Genomic DNA, 17482 nt, shown 5'->3' with positions numbered 1-17482 from the left:
GCCCAAAAGCACCTGGGGAGCCCAGGGAGTCATTTTGAAAATGAGTGCCTTTTAGGTTCCAAAAACTCCAGGCTCTATTTCTTCTGAGACAAAACAACTCTGATTTTGGCTTCCCATTCTCAGAAGAACAGTTGCCTTTATGGTCCAGAGCAAGAGTAGGGCCAGAGCCTTTCAGAAAAATCAGAGGGACAACCATCATGTGCAGACCCCCTGGCAGCCTGCCTCCTGTATTTCCCACTTAGCCCCAACAACCAGGCACCCCTAGAATGGTGAGAGACATACCCAAGTAGCTGGCTACCTGGTGGGAAGGAAACAAAAGGGAAGTATTGAGACAAGGTGCAAAGAAAGAGAGGACCCCCGAGGGTAGGAAGGTCTGCTGAGGAAGTGGGAGAGGAGTCTGGTGGCTGGAGCCTAGAGCCCCAGCAGACAAACCTAGGAAAGAGGGAGTAAGCACCCTCCAACTCAGTTAACACGTTGAGAGGTGGGGAGAGACACCCAGGGCCAGCCTGGGGGTGCCCAGCCAGACAGCAGGGCTGGGAAGGAGCTGCAGGTTACAGGCACAGGTTTAGAGACAGAAGGGGAATGTTAATGGTATAATTCAGGGCTACAGTGCTTGCCCATCATGCTCAAGGCCCAAGCCCCACTAAACCAACAAGAAAATAAACAAAAAATTTTAACAACTGTCAATTGGGGTGGTTAGAAAAGAAAGAAGAAGAAACAGATAGATAGGTGATAGATAGATAGATAGATAGATAGATAGATAGATAGATAGATAGATACCAACTGAGTCTTGCAAGGCTAGCAGGACCAAGGGAAGGTCACCAGAGACATGTCTTAGCTGTCACCGAGCTGGACTGTTTTCAGAAACATAGAGCCTTCCAGGAGGCAGGGCCTGCTGGGTGCGGGGACTGAGCCCCCTATGAGGACATGTGATCAAGGGGATGGTGAGAAGTCTGCAAAGGGTCTGCAGGTTGGGCAGCTGACTGCCAGAGCCCAACGCCCACTTGGCAGGTGTGCTCTGAAGAGCACTGGGTCACGCCCCCTCCCACCCCCGAGGAAATTCAATAGCAATGCTATCCACGTATCCATCAAATCAGACAATGAGGGCAGAGGGCCCGGAATCAGTGACAAGCTCCCCCAGCTTGACTCAAGCAGAATGAAGTATGAGAACTGCTAGAGCAAACTGCCCCACAGGCCCTTCTCCAAAAGGAACCGGATTCTCTCCCATGGACTGGGGATCAAAGAGAGCGCTGTCCTGGACAGGACTGGAGGGCCCACAACATCCCTCAGCAGGGTGTAGGCCTAAGCTCATTTCTTCCTTATAGCCGGACACAGAATTTGTACGTGTTGCTTCTCTGCCTATTTTATAATTGAGCCAAAAAGCCCAGGAGCAAGTGGCAGGGCTGGGCATGAGAACTAGAAAGATTGCTTCAGAGTGGCTGCATTTGCTGTCCTCTCTGCTTTTACCCAGCCACAGGCTCCAGCCCCTTAGAAAGCCAGTTTTTCTGTTGTTGTCCCATTAGCTCCTCTTGGCTCTCTCCATTTCAATGTCACTCCTCCTCAGCACCCTGACTGCTCATTCTGCACCCTGCACACTGGGACCCTGGGGCCCTACCCAAAGAAAAGCTCTCCTCCTGCCTCAGGAGAAAGCCGAGCCTGGTGCAGGGAGCACATACCTATTTAGGACCTCCTGGTCCATACCAGTCCTCTTTCTTTCCCCTACAGACTTCTCTGGCCTACTGGTAAAAGGCCAGCCTCCTGGCATCTTCTGCCATGTTCACATACAAAGTCCTCTCTTATCTACCTGTGTCCTGAGACCATTCCTGCTGACCATCTGTCTCTCTGCCAGGGAACCAAGAACGTGAAGGGCAGCTGACTGCAGGAGCTGCAAGGATTGGACCTGCTCCATCCACAAAAGGCCAAAAGGCCATGGGGTCCACAAGGCTTGGGGCAGGAGGGAAGGCAGGGAAGAGAACAAGAAGCTAGCTGGGATGCTGAACTTTGCAAACTGTGGGCCAGAGATCTCCAAGCAAGGACACAGGCACTGTGGGCTGGTCTGTATATAGTCACTCCTGCTCCCCAGGCAGCTCCAGGCAGCCTCCCATGGGTGAGACTCCAGCTAGGCCCTGGGCCACTGGAACGCCTCTGCCTCCCCCCACCATGGACATGCGCTTTAGCTCTGCAGAGAGCCTGGCTCTCCCAGGTTAATGATTCCTGCAAACACAGACACTGGGACAACACACAGCCTTCGCATATCTGTGGGGCTGTCATGTGGAAAGGGGACCCGCAGTGGGGGGCAAGCAGAGGAAGCTGCAGGGGGCAGGTTTGCCCAGCTGGGTAGACCAGTGTGAGAGTGATGGGCTATGTTAGAGGCAGGGCTCCCACAGGTTGTCTCAACCTCACCGGGACAGTTATGATTACAGTTTTTTATAGACAAGGAACTGAGGGTCAGAGCCCTCAGTCAGCAGGTGTGTGGCTGAGTCTGGGCTGGGGGATGGGCGTAGGAAAGTCCTGCCTGTTGTTCATGGCTCACCAGAGCCAAAGACAGGGCAGCCCTTTCACGTTGGCTGAGCTGGGGCCAAGCCGGGGAGGGAATGAACATCCTGTGAACAGTAGTATTCAAGCAGGCCTTGTTGGCTAGTTTAAGGACACACATCTCCATGACCCCTTTCAAAGCCAGATCCTAGGACCCCAAGAAGGCATCTTTGGGGTCTAGGAGATGAGCAATGGAAGCCTGTGATTGCTATGGGAATCCTAGCAGCATTGTTTGTGCCAGACCCTGGGCCAAACCTCACTCAACCCTCACAGCAATCCAGGAAGTAGGAATACCATCTCATGCCTGCTTGCCATATGGAAAAACCAAGGCTTAGAGACACAGAAACTTACCTAAAATCACACAGGCGCAGAAGCAGGGCTGAAGTCCAGGTCTAATCAAATCTAACCTGAAACCCTGTATTAGACAGCTCTCTACCCATAGTCAGGCTTCCCAGGCTCCCTATGCCCAGAGCCAGGCTATGCCATCCTGTCCAGAGGTAGCAGGAGGGCACTGAGAACCTGTTATCAGTCAGGGCACAGCCCTTCTCAGTATTCAGAGTCCTCTCATGCATGCCTCCCAGAAGGAGGCAGGGAGTCTGGACCAAGTGAGGCTCAGGGAAGGACCAAGCTGAACTCTGGACACCATAGTCATGTGCTTAGGACAGCATCAGGCTTCATGAATGAGGGAGGGTGGGCTGGACACAGTTGTGGGTAGTGCCTTAAGTCCAGCATCCCCATCTATGGCCATAGGGTACAAGGATCCCACTTGCTGAAAAGTGACACAGTGAAGAAAAAGGGATCTCAGGGTTAGAGAGATGGCTTAGCTGTTAAGGCACTTGCTTGGAAAGCCAAAGGACCCAGGTTTGACTCCCCAGGACCCACTATGATGCACAAGGTGGCACATGCATCTGGAGTTCATTTGCAGAGGCTGAAGGCCCTGGCATACCCATTCTCTCACTCATAAATAAAAATTAAAAAAAAAAAGAAAAGAAAAAGGAAGACCAAAAAACCTAGGCTCCCATCTTGGCTCAGAGCCTTGACACTGTGTGACATTGGTGCTCAGGTATATGTCTCTTTGAGCTTCCAAATTCATCTGCAGAATAGGAGTGGTGGTCAGAAGAGGTGTTTGAGAATGTCAAGGAGGTCTTCATCCAAGGGAACTGTGCAGGAGCCTTGACTACCTGCCCCAATTGAAGTCCTTCCCAATCCCCAGGATGTTTGAAAGCACAGAGCCATCAGGTATGGTGGTGCACACCTTTAATGCCAGCACTTGGGAGCAGAGGTAAGAGGATCACTGTGAGTTCGAAGCCATCCTGGGACAACAGAGTGAGTTCTAGGTAAGCCTGGGATACAGTGAGAACCTACCTCAAAAAAAAAAAAAAAAAAAAATCACAGGGCCATCTTGTGAGCCACACCTACCAGCTGGATGTTGACAACCACTGCCCAGTTGCAGGACAGAAACAGCTCTCCCAGGGCCAGGAACACCTGTGAACAGAGGATGAGCTTGGAGGGATTGTCCTGCCTCAGGTACCCAGACCAGTCTCACATGTACAGAGGGAAACTGAGGATCCCCAGGACAAGGCATTGTATAGGAGAGATCTAGAACTGTTTTCCAGTTCCAGCAGCCCTGAGGGTGGGTAGTCAGGCCCAGATCTAAGAACTGCACTCCCCTTCAAGCACAGCACCCAAGACCCAGCCCTCAGCATGACCATAGACACCCCAGGAGGAAGCAAACAAGCAGGATTCCCAGAGCACTTTCAAAGGTGAGAAAACAGAGTCAGAGCAGGAAAGTCAAGGGTGTCTCAGAGCTTGCCCACCCCTCTCTGTTTGCTCCTGAGACCTGAATACACAGATAAGGCCCTGTGAGCTCCACAAATGGCCCCTCCTAAGACATTCTTTTCCTAGACCCCCAGAGCAGTATGGGGAGGTGATCAAGGCCTAACACATCTATTGTGCAGTGAGATGAAACTCAGACCAGGCCAGGGCTTATCTGAGGTCATGGCTGGCCCAGGGTAAAGCCAGCCTGCCACTCAAGGCTTCTGAGCCCTGTCAAGCCCACTCCCTGACCTGTTCTCATTGTCCCCTGGAACTACTGGCCACTGCTTCCCCAGATCACTCAGTCTCCTGAATGCTGCTACCTCGTGCCAGAGGATTAGGACAATCCCCATTCCCCTCACTCAAGAAGCGCTTAATGAAACAGTAGAAGAAAGAGGAAAACACGCTCATTTCTCCCAGCTCCCAAGAGCTTGTGGTCGGGGTAGAATTAGTCATTCCTGGAGTCACGGGGCTATGCCCAGGGCAGCCCAAGCTGACACTCACAGGCCTGATGTCCTCAGGAGAGAGGAATGAAGGACCAACACCAAACACCTACCACATGCCAAAGCATTTGCCATTGTTAACCCTCTTGGGTCAGGTAACTCCCTGTCATCATACTCATGTCACAGACTAGGGAACCCAGACCCAAGGACCACATTCTGGAAAGCCCTTCCCTCTGTGTCCAGACAGTACATGGTGAAGGTGAGGAGATCTTTGGTCAAAGGAGCAGCTCTGAGGGGCCTCTGGTGGCCACCAAGCTTTCAAAGGCCAGCAGGGGGAGTCAGATGGGTTGGGAGTCCCTGGGCTGGGGTGGTCTTGGCAGAACCCTGAGGAGTGGTCAGTATGGGCTAAGAAGAACTTCCAAACCACAAGAGGCAGACAACCCTTGTAAGCAGAGGCAAGAGGCTGCAAAGTGGCCACCATGCTGAGCGGGGCAGGCATATGGCCCATTCAGGTGGAAGAAGGAGGCCAAACAGCTCCTGTGATCTCTGTGTCCAACCCTGCTGCCTGTGGCTACAACCTCTAGACCTTGGTAACCAAACTAGGAGGGCCTTGAGGGCAGGGTGAGTCTCTCTCTGGGCCTAGGACATGGGCTGGGCACCCACAGCAATGGGAAACAGGAAGTCCCTGGTGGGCAGGACTCGGGTGAGGCCTTGGCAGGCCGCAGACCTGCATTCCATTTTGACAGAGCCTGTCAACTCAGCCTCTAAGAGCACATAAAAGCCTATCCCGACCCTCACAGCCACCCTCCCCTGGGATGTCTTGTCATGGACCACCTCCACCTGGGCTAGTGGCCTCTCCCTCTCCCCATTCCACTCTGTCTGTACATCCTCTCCCTCCATGCAGGCCAGACACCAATCGCTAGAGCCATGAGCACTCCTGTTTTGTGTCTCTCCTGCCTCTCCACACCCACAGGACATACTGAAATACCTTTTCCTTCCTCCAGCTGGAGCAGGGTGGATCCTGACCCCAAAATAGAGCTCCTCAAAGGGAGGTTGTAGCCACAATGGGGCCTTTCAGACTGAACAAGCCGCCCAAGGGTGCCAGGTTTCCTCAGACACACCTGGAACAAGCACTATACCACCAAATCCATGGCTGTACTTGTGGCTTTGTGGAGTGAGGGCCAGCCAGGGAGAGGCTGCCTTCTAATCCCCTAATTAGAGAGGCTCCTGAGGTAGTGGAGGCCCAGCTGTCTGGGCTCAAGGAGGGGCTCTGTCACGTCAAGTAGGATCTGAACTGTGAGTGTCTGGCCCCACCCTGCCTGCTAGAACACCCCAGGGAGGTCCCTGCCTCTGGGTCTTCGTTTCTCCCACAGTGCAATGATGGGATCTTCTATGGAAATGAGACTCCTGAAGCCAAATACCTCATTACACATATCTGTGGCCCCCACAGGCAAGGGGTAAATCAACTGAAGTCCTAACTCAATGATTTCCATGACTGATTCAAGCTTCGGTTCCTCAGGTAAAAACAAAAAACAGGGCTGGAGAGATGGCTTAGTGGTTAAGATGCTTGCCTGCAAAGCCAAAGGACCCAGGCTCGATTCCCCAGGACACCCATGTAAACCAGATACACAAGGTGGCACATGCATTTAGAGTTTGTTTGCAGTGGTTTGAGGCCCTGATTTGCCCATTCTCTCTCAAATAAATAAATATAAATAAAAATATATTTATTTTAAAATCACCCCCCAATGACTGACTGCTGCTCTCACAATTCATAACCTATAACTCCATGGTGAATACTAGCAATCCCACTGAGGAGGACCCTCAGTGGAATGGGAGCAGGGAGGAGGGAAATGATGGTACCAACACATGATGTGTCCTTACAAAGTTTCTGCTTAATAAAAAATACATGATAAGGGCTGGAGAGATGGCTTAGAGGTTAAGCACATGCCTGTGAAGCCTAAGGACCCTGGTTCGAGGCTCAATTCCCCAGGACCCATGTTAGCCAGATGCACAAGGGAGCACATGCATCTGGAGTTCGTTTGCAGTAGCTGGAAGCCCTGGCACGCCCATTCTCTCTCTCTCTCTCTCTCTCTCTCTCTCTCTCTCTCTCTCCCTCCCTCCCTCCTTCCCTCCCTCTTTCTCTCTCTGTCTGTCGCTATCAAATAAATACATAAAAATAAAAAAAATAAAAAAATACATGCTAAGTGATATGAACAATAATAAAACACACACATACACAAGAAAAGACAGCCAGACATGGTGGTGCATGCCTATAATCCCAGAACAAGTTCCAAGCCAGCCTGTGATGCATAGTGAAAATTTGTCTCAAGAAAGAAAAAGGGACAAAAATCATATGATCATCTCATTAGATGAAAAAAAAAGCATTTGACAAAATCCAACATCCCTTTATGATAAAAGTCCTACAGAGACTGGGAATAGAAGGAACATATCTCAACATAATAAAGGCTATTTATGACAAGCCTATAGCCAACATATTACTAAATAGGGAAAAATTAGAAGCTTTTTCAGTAAAATCAGGAACAAGACAAGGGTGTTCACTGTCCCCACTTTTATTTAATATAGTACTGGAAGTCTTAGCCATAGCAATAAGGCAAGAGATACACATAAAAGGGATACAAATTGAAAGGAAGAGATCAAGTTATCATTACTTGCAGATGACATGATTCTATACATAAAGGACCCTAAAGACTCTATCAGCAAATTGTTAGAGCTGGTAAACACTGATAGCCATGTAGCAGGATACAAAATAAATACACAGAAATCAGTAGCCTTCCTATATACTAATAACAAACACACAGAGGATGAAATCAGAGAATCACTCCCATTCACAATGGCATCAAAAAAAAATAATAATAAAGTACCTTGGAATAAATCTAACCAAGGAAGTAGTGAAAGATCTCTACAATGAAAACTTTAGAACACTCAAGTGAAAATTTGCAAAAGACATTAGGAAATGGAAAGACATCCCTTGTTCTTGGATCAGAAGAATCAATATTGTGAAAATGCCTATCTTACCAAAAGCAATCTACACATTTAATGTAATCCCCATCAGAATTCCAATGGCAGGCAGGAGAGATGGCTTAGTGGTTAAACACTTGCCTGTGAAGCCTGAAGACTCTGGATCAAGGCTCAATTCTCCAGGACCCACATTAGCCAGATGCACAAGGGGGTGCACATGTCTGGAGTTCAGTTTGCAGTGGCTGGAGGCCCTGGAGCGCCCATTTTCTCTCTCTATCTGCTTCTCTCTCTCTGTTGCTCTCAAATAAGTAAAAATAAACAAAAAAAATTTTTTTTAATTCCAATTGGAATTCTTCGCAGAAAGAGAAAAAACAATCCAAAAATTCATTTGGAAACAGAAAATCTCTCAAATATCTAAAACAATTTTGAGCAACAAAATAAGGCTGATGGTACCACCATACCTGATTTTAACCTATACTACAGAGACATAGTAACAAAAACAGCATGGTACTGGCACAGAAACAGACATGTAGAACAATGGAACAGAATAGAGGACCCAGATGTAAGTCCAGGTAGCTATAGCCACCTGATATTCAACAAAAATGCTCAAAATACTGATTGGAGAAAAGACAGCCTCTTCAGCAAATGGTGCTGGGAAAACTGGATATGTCTCTGTAGAAGGATGAAAATAGATTCTTCTCTCTCTCCATGCACAAGAATTAAGTCCAAATCAATCAAAGACCTTAATATCAGAGCTGAAACTGCTAGAAGAAAAAGTTAGGGGAAACCCTTCAACATATTGGTCTTGGCAAAGACTTTCTGAATACAACCCCAATTGCTCAGGAAATAAAACCACAACACAGATCAACCACTGGGACCTCATAAAATTACAAGGATTTTTCTACTGCAAAGGACGCTGTGAATGAAGCAAAGAGGCAACCTACAGAATGGGAAAAAATCTTTGCCAGCTGTACATCTGATAGAGGATTAATATCTAAGATATAAAAGGAACTCAAAAATAATCAAATAATAAGAAACCAAACAACCCAATTAAAACTGGGTATGGAACTAAATAGACAGTTCTCAAAAGAAGAAATACAGATGGCATATAAACATCTAAAAAACTGTTCTACGTCCCTAGTCATCAGGGAAATGCAGATTAAAACTACATTGAGATTTCATCTCACTCCTGTCAAATTGGCTACCATCATGAAAACAAATGACCATAAATACTGGCGAGGACATGGAAAAAGAGGAACCCTTCTACACAGTTAGTGGGAATGCAATCTGGTCCAGCCATTGTGGAAATCAGTATGGAGGTTCCTAAGACAGCTAAAAATAGATCTACCATATGACCCAGCTATAGCACTCCTAGGCATATATCCTAAGGACTCATCTCACTACCTTAGAGATACTTGCTCAGCCATGTTTATTGACGCTCTATTCATAATAGCCAGGAAATGGAACCAGCCTAGATGTCCCTCAACTGATGAATGGATAATGAAGATGTGGCACATATTTACACAATGGAGTTCTACTCAGCAATAAAGAAAAATGAAATTTTCAGGAAAATGGATGGATCTGGAAATTATACTTAGTGAGGTAACCCAGGCCCAGAAAGCCAAACGTCACATGTTCTCTCTCATATGTGGATCCTAGCTACAAATGACTGGACTTCTATGTAAGTAGGAAGAAAACTCAGTATCAGAGGCCAGTAAGCTAGAAAGAAAATATAAAGGGAATAGAAAGGGAGGAAGGGGAGACTTAAGAGGATGGTATTGTATATCTGTAAGTAGAAGAAGAGATTAATGGAGGTGAAAAGGCCTAAGTGAGGTCAGGGGAAGAGATTGAGTAAAGGAAAGGTAGAGGGAAGGCTAATCAAAATCTAAGAGGATATAAATAAGTCATATTGAAACCTACTCTTTTGGACAACAGAATACTCAGAAGCCATAGATTGTTACTAGAAAATTTTCAGTGCCAGGGATGGGATACCTTCCAGTGAGTTATTGGCCAGGGTGGTCCCTGATGCCCCCAAAACATTACAGGCTATTGCCAAGGTTCTTGGTTTCCACCAGTAATAGATGGTAAGACCCTGTTGCTGAAGACTCACATACTTGGGCTGCAAGGCCACTGAGAAATCCTGCTAGAGCTGAGCTGAGCTGAAAACCTCCTCCATGTACACAGAAAGCTGGAAAAAGCCACACTACATGCAGTTCAATGGGAGAGAGAGAAATCACCAGTGAAGATACTCAACAGTGGACACTGCAAGCCTTAAATTTGGCCAGCCAGCCAAATGAGCCAATGGGTACAATAGTGGCACGTCTGTTATGGGAGAAACCAACCACCCTCTAATGTGACTGGAGGACCACTCCATGGGAGGGAATACATCCCTGATACTGAAAACCTACAACAGGGGTAGTCATGAGCCCTAGGGCTCAATAGCCCTAGCTATTGGTGTCTGGCTAAATATATATATTATACTCACCAAACTGCCCAGTAATCAGTTCTCTTAATGTTCATACCCATATATTAATGCTACTCTCACTTTTGGTTCAAAAAGCTTCTCTTTTCAGATGGCAGTGACCTTGGGATGACTCAGAAGGCACCATGGTGCTGAGAAGAAGTAACAGAGGAGTGCTCAGCACTGAAATATCTCTATCACAACCTCCAAGGTTCAGGGTCCATTGCACAAGAGGTGGTGGAAAGAATGTAAGAGCCAAAGGAAGAGTAGGATTCTTTACAACATGCTCCTCCAGACACAAAATGGCCTGGATATCCATGACCTCACAGTGCCTGACACTACCTACACAAGACCATCATAATTGGAGGAAAAGATCATGACATCAAAATAAAAGAGAGACTGATTGAGAGGGGGAAGTGGAGTTTCTAAAGGGAAAGTGGCAGGAAGGAGGGCATTACCATGGGATATTGTCTACAACTATGGAAGTTGTCAATAAAAAAATTAAATACAGAAAACTAAAGTAAGTGCTGAAGAAATGTGCTGCTTATGTAAAGATGGAATAAAGTTGAACTAAAGAAAAAGAAGAAAAAGAAAAAAGGAGCTGAAGAGATGGCTTAGAAGTTAAGGCACTTGTCTGTAAAGCCTAAGGACCCAGGTTTAATTCCCCAGTACCCACGTAAGCTAGGTGTGCAAGGTGGCACATGTGTCTGAAGTTTGTTTGCAGTGGTTAGATGCCCTGGTGCACCCATATTCATTCATTCATTTTCTCTCTCTCTCTCTCTCTCTCTCTCTCTCTCTGTGTGTGTGTGTGTGTGTGTGTGTGTGTGTGTGTGTGTCTTTCTCTCTCTCAAATAAATAAATAAAATAGTTTTAAAATCTTAAAGAAAAGCCAAACATAGTGGCTTACATCTATAATTCTTAGCACTTGGGAGGGGTTAAAGCCTCAAGTTCAAGGTCATCCTGGGCCACAGAGTGAGACCCTGTCTCAAAATACATAGAGCCATTAGGGATCTTCTCATGTAAAGGAACCCATATCTGGAATTGGGAACCAGATCAGAATCCTATGGAGACAAAGATTATGTTCTCCAGTGTCAAGCTCTCACTAGTCTTAGGCTAAAAGAGGGTTTACATATATCAAATTCTCCCTAAATTACAATGCTTATCTTATTTAAACTATGCTGATTTAACTCTCCATTGAAGAATATGTTCTTTTTCAGGTCATAAGACCAGAGGAGATAAACTACCCCTTGCAGTTCAGCCAAGCCACAGCTGAATCCACAGAGGAATGGGAAGATGAGCAGGAGTGCTGCTTCCATGCTGGTCCTGATCATCAGCGCCAGAGTGAAAGAGACAGACCCTGAGGACACTCAACACCTACCAAAGCAGAGACACAGACTCCTAAGAGCTCATCACTGAAGAAGACATAAAACTCACCCACCGCGGCTCAGGGGATTTTGCACAAGAGGGGACGGAAAGATTGTAAGAGTCACAGGTTGAGACAACATGTCCAGAGGCATTGCCTACCCCCCAAAATAAATGACTACTGCTCCCACAACGCATAAACTACAACCATGGTGAATACCTGCAACCCTACTAAGGAGCGTCCTCAACCAAATGGGGGCAGGGATGAGGGAAAAGAGGGTACCAACACATGATGTATCCATACAAAACATCTTATTAATAATAATAATAAATATTAAAAATCTTTAAATTGGAAAAAACAAAAAATTAACAGATCTATTTATGTAATAATCAAAAAACAGTACATAGTATGTATCTGTCATTGTTATCATCTAATTATACTGCTGTTAAGCCGGGAGTGGTGGCACACGCCTCGAATCCCAGCACCCAAGAGGCAGAGGTAGGAGGGTCACAAGGCAAGTTCGAGGCCACCTTTAGACTACAGAGTGAATTCCAGGTCAGTCTGGACCAGAGTGAGACCCTACCTTGAAAAACAAAAAACAAAAAAAGAAACAAAATAATTATACTGCTGTTATAGGGTCATTAAAAAAATGCTGGGAGTATGTTGTGCCTTCACACTGTGAGAATGAATATATGTGAATATACTGAATATGGGCTGAAGAGATGGCTTAGTGGTTAAGCACTTGCCTGTGAAGCCTAAGGACCCTGGTTCGAGGCTCGGTTCCCCAGGTCTCACGTTAGCCAGATGCACAAGGGGGCGCACACGTCTGGAGTTCGTTTGCAGAGGCTGGAAGCTCTGGCGTGCCCATTCTCTCTCTCCCTCTATCTGTCTTTCTCTCTGTGTCTGTCGCTCTCAAATAAATAAATAAATAAAAATTAAAAAAAAAATAAAGTCAGAATATACTGAATATGTAAATGTAGTATGATATTCAAAACCTAAAAAAAAAGAGCCAGCCTTTAATCCCAGCACTTGGGAGGCAGAGGTAGGAGGACCGCTATAAATCTGAGGACAGCCTGAGACTACATAGTGAATTCTAGGCCAGTCTGGACTAGATTGAGACCTACCTCAAAAAACCAAAAGGCCCAGCACTCGGGAAGCAGAGGTAGAAGGATCACCATGAGTTTGAGGCCATCCTGAGAATAGTGAATTCCAGGTCAGCCTGAGCTAGAGTGAGACCCTACCTCAGAAAAAAAAAGAGAGAGGGAGAGAGAGAGACAGAAGCAATCAAAAGGCATGTCTTCTGTTGGAAGAATTTAGCTGACTGTTAATCCTCAAAGGCCCAGATCCCTCCTGGACAGCCACATACTGACATATCCCTGAACTTATTCTCCCCCCGCCCCTCCCCAGCCATGTTTCTGCCCAATGTGGCTAAGGCGGCCAGGACAAGGACACAGACTAGCCTCCAACAGCCGCTCAAGCTGCTTCTCCTCAGGCTCAAGGAGGCCGGCCTCACTCCAGCACTGTCACGCCCCTCTGGTCCTGACTCCTGCCTATTCTGCATCCTACATTCTGGCCTGGTCCAGACTTCCCTAGTCCCTTGTCCTCAGTTCCCCAGGCCCTTGCCATTCCTGGCCAGAAGGGACTTTGATTTTTTTTAATGTATTTCTAAAAATATTTTATTTATTTATTTGAGAAAGAGAAAGAAAGAGGCAAATAGAGAGAAAGAGAGAATTTGGCACACTAGGGCCTCTAGCTACTGAAAATGAACTCCAGACCCATGTGCCCCTTGTGCATCTGGCTTAAATGGGTCCTGGGGAATTGAACTGGGGTCCTAAAGTTTTGCAGGCAAACGCCTTAACCACTAATCCATTTCCCTAGTCCAATTTTTTTTTTTTTTAACTTTTCAAGGTAGGTTCTCACTCTAGCCCAGGCTTACCTGGACCACAATCAGAGGGGACTTTGAAAATGGAAATCTGAGGCAGGCGTGGTGGTGCATGTCTTTAATCCCAGCATTTAGGAGGCAAGGTAGGAGGATCACTGTGAGTTCAAGGCCACCCTGAGACTACATAGTGAATTCCAGGTCAGCCTGGACTACAGTGAAACCTTACCTTGAAAAACCAAAAAAGGAAAAAGGAAAGGGAAATCTGTCGATCAGTCATGGTGGCACATGCCTTTAATCCCAGCTTTGGTAGGAGGATATCTGTGAGTTAGTGAGTCCTAGCCTGGCCTAGAGTGAGACTCTACCTCAAAAAGAAGAAAAAAGTTGGGTATGGTGTTACACACCTTTAATCCCAGCACTGGGGAGGCAGAGGTAGGAGGATTGTAGTGAGTTTGATGTTATCCTGAGACTATATAGTGAATTCCAGGTCAGCCTGGGCCAGAGTGAGACTCTACCTCAAAAAAAAGAAGAAAAAGGAGAAGGAGGTGGAGAGAAAAAGAAAGCGGGGGGGAGGAAGGAAGGAAGAAAGTACTGGAGAGATTGCTCAGTAGCTAATGTGTTTGCCGGCAAAACCTAATGACCAGTTTGATTCCCCAGTACCCACATAAAGCCAGATGCACAGTGGCACATGCATCTGGAGTTTGTTTGGAGTGGATGGAGGCCTTGGCATACCCATTCTATCTCTCCATCTCTCTTCTCTCTATTTTTCTCTGCTTGCAAATAAATAAAAATTAAAAGAAAGACAGACAGGAAGGAAGAAGGCAGAAATCTAGCCTTGTCCCCAGCCTGGATGAGGTCTGGCCAGCTTCCTTGTATCCTGACTTAATCCCCTGGGATAAGGAGGCCTGGAAACACTTGCCTGGGCCTGAAAAAATGGATGGAGTCTGAGAGCCTCTGGCTTTGCCATTTCCCCCTTGAGCTGGGGAAGTAATGAAGGGTACCCTAGCCTTGGTCTCTTGCCCAGAGAGGTACATAGCCCTGCCCACACTGTCACCCATGCACATGCACTCACACATACACATGCAACTCCACAATACAGACTCTTGCAATACAACTTCATGTTACAATACCTCACACATGTGCATGAGCTTCAACACAAGTATACACACACACTCATATACAAAACACACATATCACAGGTACACACATATGTAGGTAACAAAAGTGACATTCAAATATCAAAACAGGATATGAGGGTGATCTGGCTGTGACATCTGTCACCCCATTGGTCACCATAGTTGATTTGGCTAATCTGGCTGGCTAGGCAGGTGTCCCTTCCCTCCCTCACTGTTCCATGTGTGTCCCAAACAGGGGAGGACCGGTCTTTGGTCATTCATATATGAGTAGCTGAGCGTCCCGGCTATAACCTCCAAACAAGCTCTCAAATATCAAAACACATGTGGCACCAGGTGTGGTGGCCACCCTGTAAGTCAAGTCCCAGCTACTCAGGATGCTGAGGTAGGACATCACTTGACTCCAGGAGGCAATATAGCAAGACACTATCTCAAAAACAAAAACATGGGCTGGAGAGATGGCTTAGTGGTTAAAGTGCTTGCCTGCAAAGCCTAAGGACCCAGGCCGATTTCCCAGAACCCACACAAGCCAGATGCACAAGGTGGCACATGCATCTGGAGCTCATTTGCAATGGCTACAGGCTCTGGTATGCCTATTCTCTCTCTGTATCTGTCTCTTCCTTTCTCTCCCTAATAAAAAATTTTTTTAAATATAAAAAAGAACACATGGCAAGGATATAAAGCAAATAGATGGCAGCAGTAAATCCTGGCACAGGCCAGGAGTACTTGCTGAAGAGTGGGTGAGCATGCCCATATCTTGTGGTCTCATAAGAGGCACAGTGAGTCATTCTCATACACATAAAAACAGGCTCTCATCTGCACCCTTGTGCACATTCGTGTACACACTCATGCCTTCTAACATGCGTAGCTCTTCCATATGCACATGTACACACACATGTAGACATCAGGAGGAAAGGTAAAGAGGTCCATCCCCCAAGGGGTGGAAAGCCTGTGTCTCAACCTAAGCCTATCTCAATCTTCCACGTGGGCAAGGACTCATCTCTGAGCTCCAAGGAAAAGAAGGAAAAAGGCCATTGGCAGCCCTGGGCTCCTGAGGCAGACCTGAGGCCTGACCCTCACTGCTTAGGCACCAGCAAGGCTAAGCCAGCTGGGACACAGACCCAGTGTCCAACCTGATCACCAGCAAGCTGCCGTGTAGCTGGCATTCTCTGCCCCTGGGTCTACCAACCTGTAGTTGCAGGGACTAGCATGAAGCACAAGGGTACCGCCAGGTCCCCCGGGGCTGGCAGCAGCTGGAGAGCAAGGTGGTGAAGGGCAAGCTAGGGGACCCTTCTGGGGAATCCAGCCAGGTTGTGAGCTCTCCTAGGGGGCTGTGCTGGCATGTGATGAGAGACATCAACTAGGGCTGGAGAGATGGCTCAGTGGTAAACATGCTTGCCTGCAAAGCCTAATGACCTGGGTTCAATTCCCCAGTACCCACATAAAGCCAGATGCACAAGGTGGCGCATGCATCTGGAATTCATTCGCAGTGGTAGAGGCCCTGGCACGCCCATTCTCTCTCTCTCTTTCTGTCCCCCTCAAATAAATAAATAAGTAAAATATTTTTAAAAGGCCCCTACTAGATCCTGGCAGGGAGGTGGGGCCCCTTCAGGAAGAGTGAGCGGTCAGCTTCTCTCAGCCCCTCTGCGGCAGGTATGGGGAGGGCTGGTTATTCTGGCCCAGAAAGCAAAAGCAAGAGGACTTGCTGAAGTCCCCAAGGACACACCTGGAAGTGATAAGAGGGGTCCACAGAGCTGGGCACTTGCACAACACTGCTGTCAGTACCACGCCAGGAGTAGAGCCTTAGATGACCAATGACTGTGGCTACAGGGAACACACGTCCTGGATCATCCCTGATAACCGTTGTCACGGTCTGCCAGGCTGAGGACAGCTGACCCTCAGGATGTCAGTGCTTCAAGGACAGCCGTGCTGGCTCTGTGCCTCTCCACCTTGGACGGGGGGAAACTCAGCCATGATCAAGCCTGGGCTGGAAAGGGTCTTAGAGGTCATCTGGGGCAACTCCTAAGTTAAAGATGGGGGACAGGTTTGTATCATAGACTTTCCTTCTCCCAGGAGCCAAAAATAGTAGGAAAAAAATGTTTTTCACAAAGACAAGAACAAAATCTAATGAAATAAACATTAAATACTGGCATGCCAGCAAAAAGGCAAATCATTCTGGAATATTGCCCTGTTGAGATTCCCTCCTCTGAGCCTGTCCACAAAACCCTCCTATTTTAAGGAGTTTAAATAAAGTGAGGAGGTGTCCTTAGCGAAGAGTCAGTGAGGCAAGCTGCTGGGGAGAAAGGGGCAAAAATGGAGAAAGTGAACAATGACTCTAGGCACTACCTCCACTTGAGCAGAGGAGGAGGAAGCCCCATCCCAGGAGATGTACCCATCCTTTAAACAGAGGAACCACCTCATAGGCATCATATCACCATCAGAAGAGGGAACAGGTCTTCTAACAAAGACTCTGCAATTCCCTCAGGGCAGAAGAAAAGTCTTTGGTGCCTAATGCTCAACTCAAGCTACAGACCCAGAGCCATGCCTTTAATCCCAGCATTTGGGTGGCAGAGGTTGGAGGATAGCTGTAAGTTGGAGGCCACCCTGAGACTATAGTGAATTCCAGGTCAGCCTGAGCTAAAGTGAGACCCTTAAAAAAAGAAAAGAAAAAAAAGAGGGAGGAAATGGGATGGAGAGATGGCTTAGCAGTTAATGTGTTTGCCTGTAAAACCAAAGGACCCAGGTTCCATCCTTCCTCAGGACCCACTTAAAGCCAGATGCACAAGGTGGCACATGCATCTAGAGTTCATTTAGAAAAGCTAGAGACCCTGGTGCACCCATTCTCTCTCTCTCATAAATAAATAAATAATATTT

The 17482-nt window shown here is 47.2% G+C and overlaps 1 protein-coding gene across 1 annotated transcript in view; it reads right to left on the bottom strand.

Moving 5' to 3' along the window:
• Spns3 (sphingolipid transporter 3 (putative)) overlaps positions 1 to 17482 on the bottom strand; it is a 133581-nt gene that overhangs the window by 3713 nt on the left and 112386 nt on the right. Inside the window, exon 8 of the mRNA XM_045159530.1 lies at positions 3955 to 4020. Within this exon, the coding sequence (XP_045015465.1) occupies positions 3955 to 4020 (66 nt within the window). The remainder of the gene's footprint in view (positions 1 to 3954; positions 4021 to 17482) is intronic.

This window comes from Jaculus jaculus, chromosome 9 (assembly GCF_020740685.1).
Source record: "Jaculus jaculus isolate mJacJac1 chromosome 9, mJacJac1.mat.Y.cur, whole genome shotgun sequence".
Lineage (NCBI taxonomy): Eukaryota > Metazoa > Chordata > Mammalia > Rodentia > Dipodidae > Jaculus > Jaculus jaculus.
Note: the sequence above shows the minus strand (reverse complement) of the source record. Positions and strands in the feature narration are given on the sequence as shown.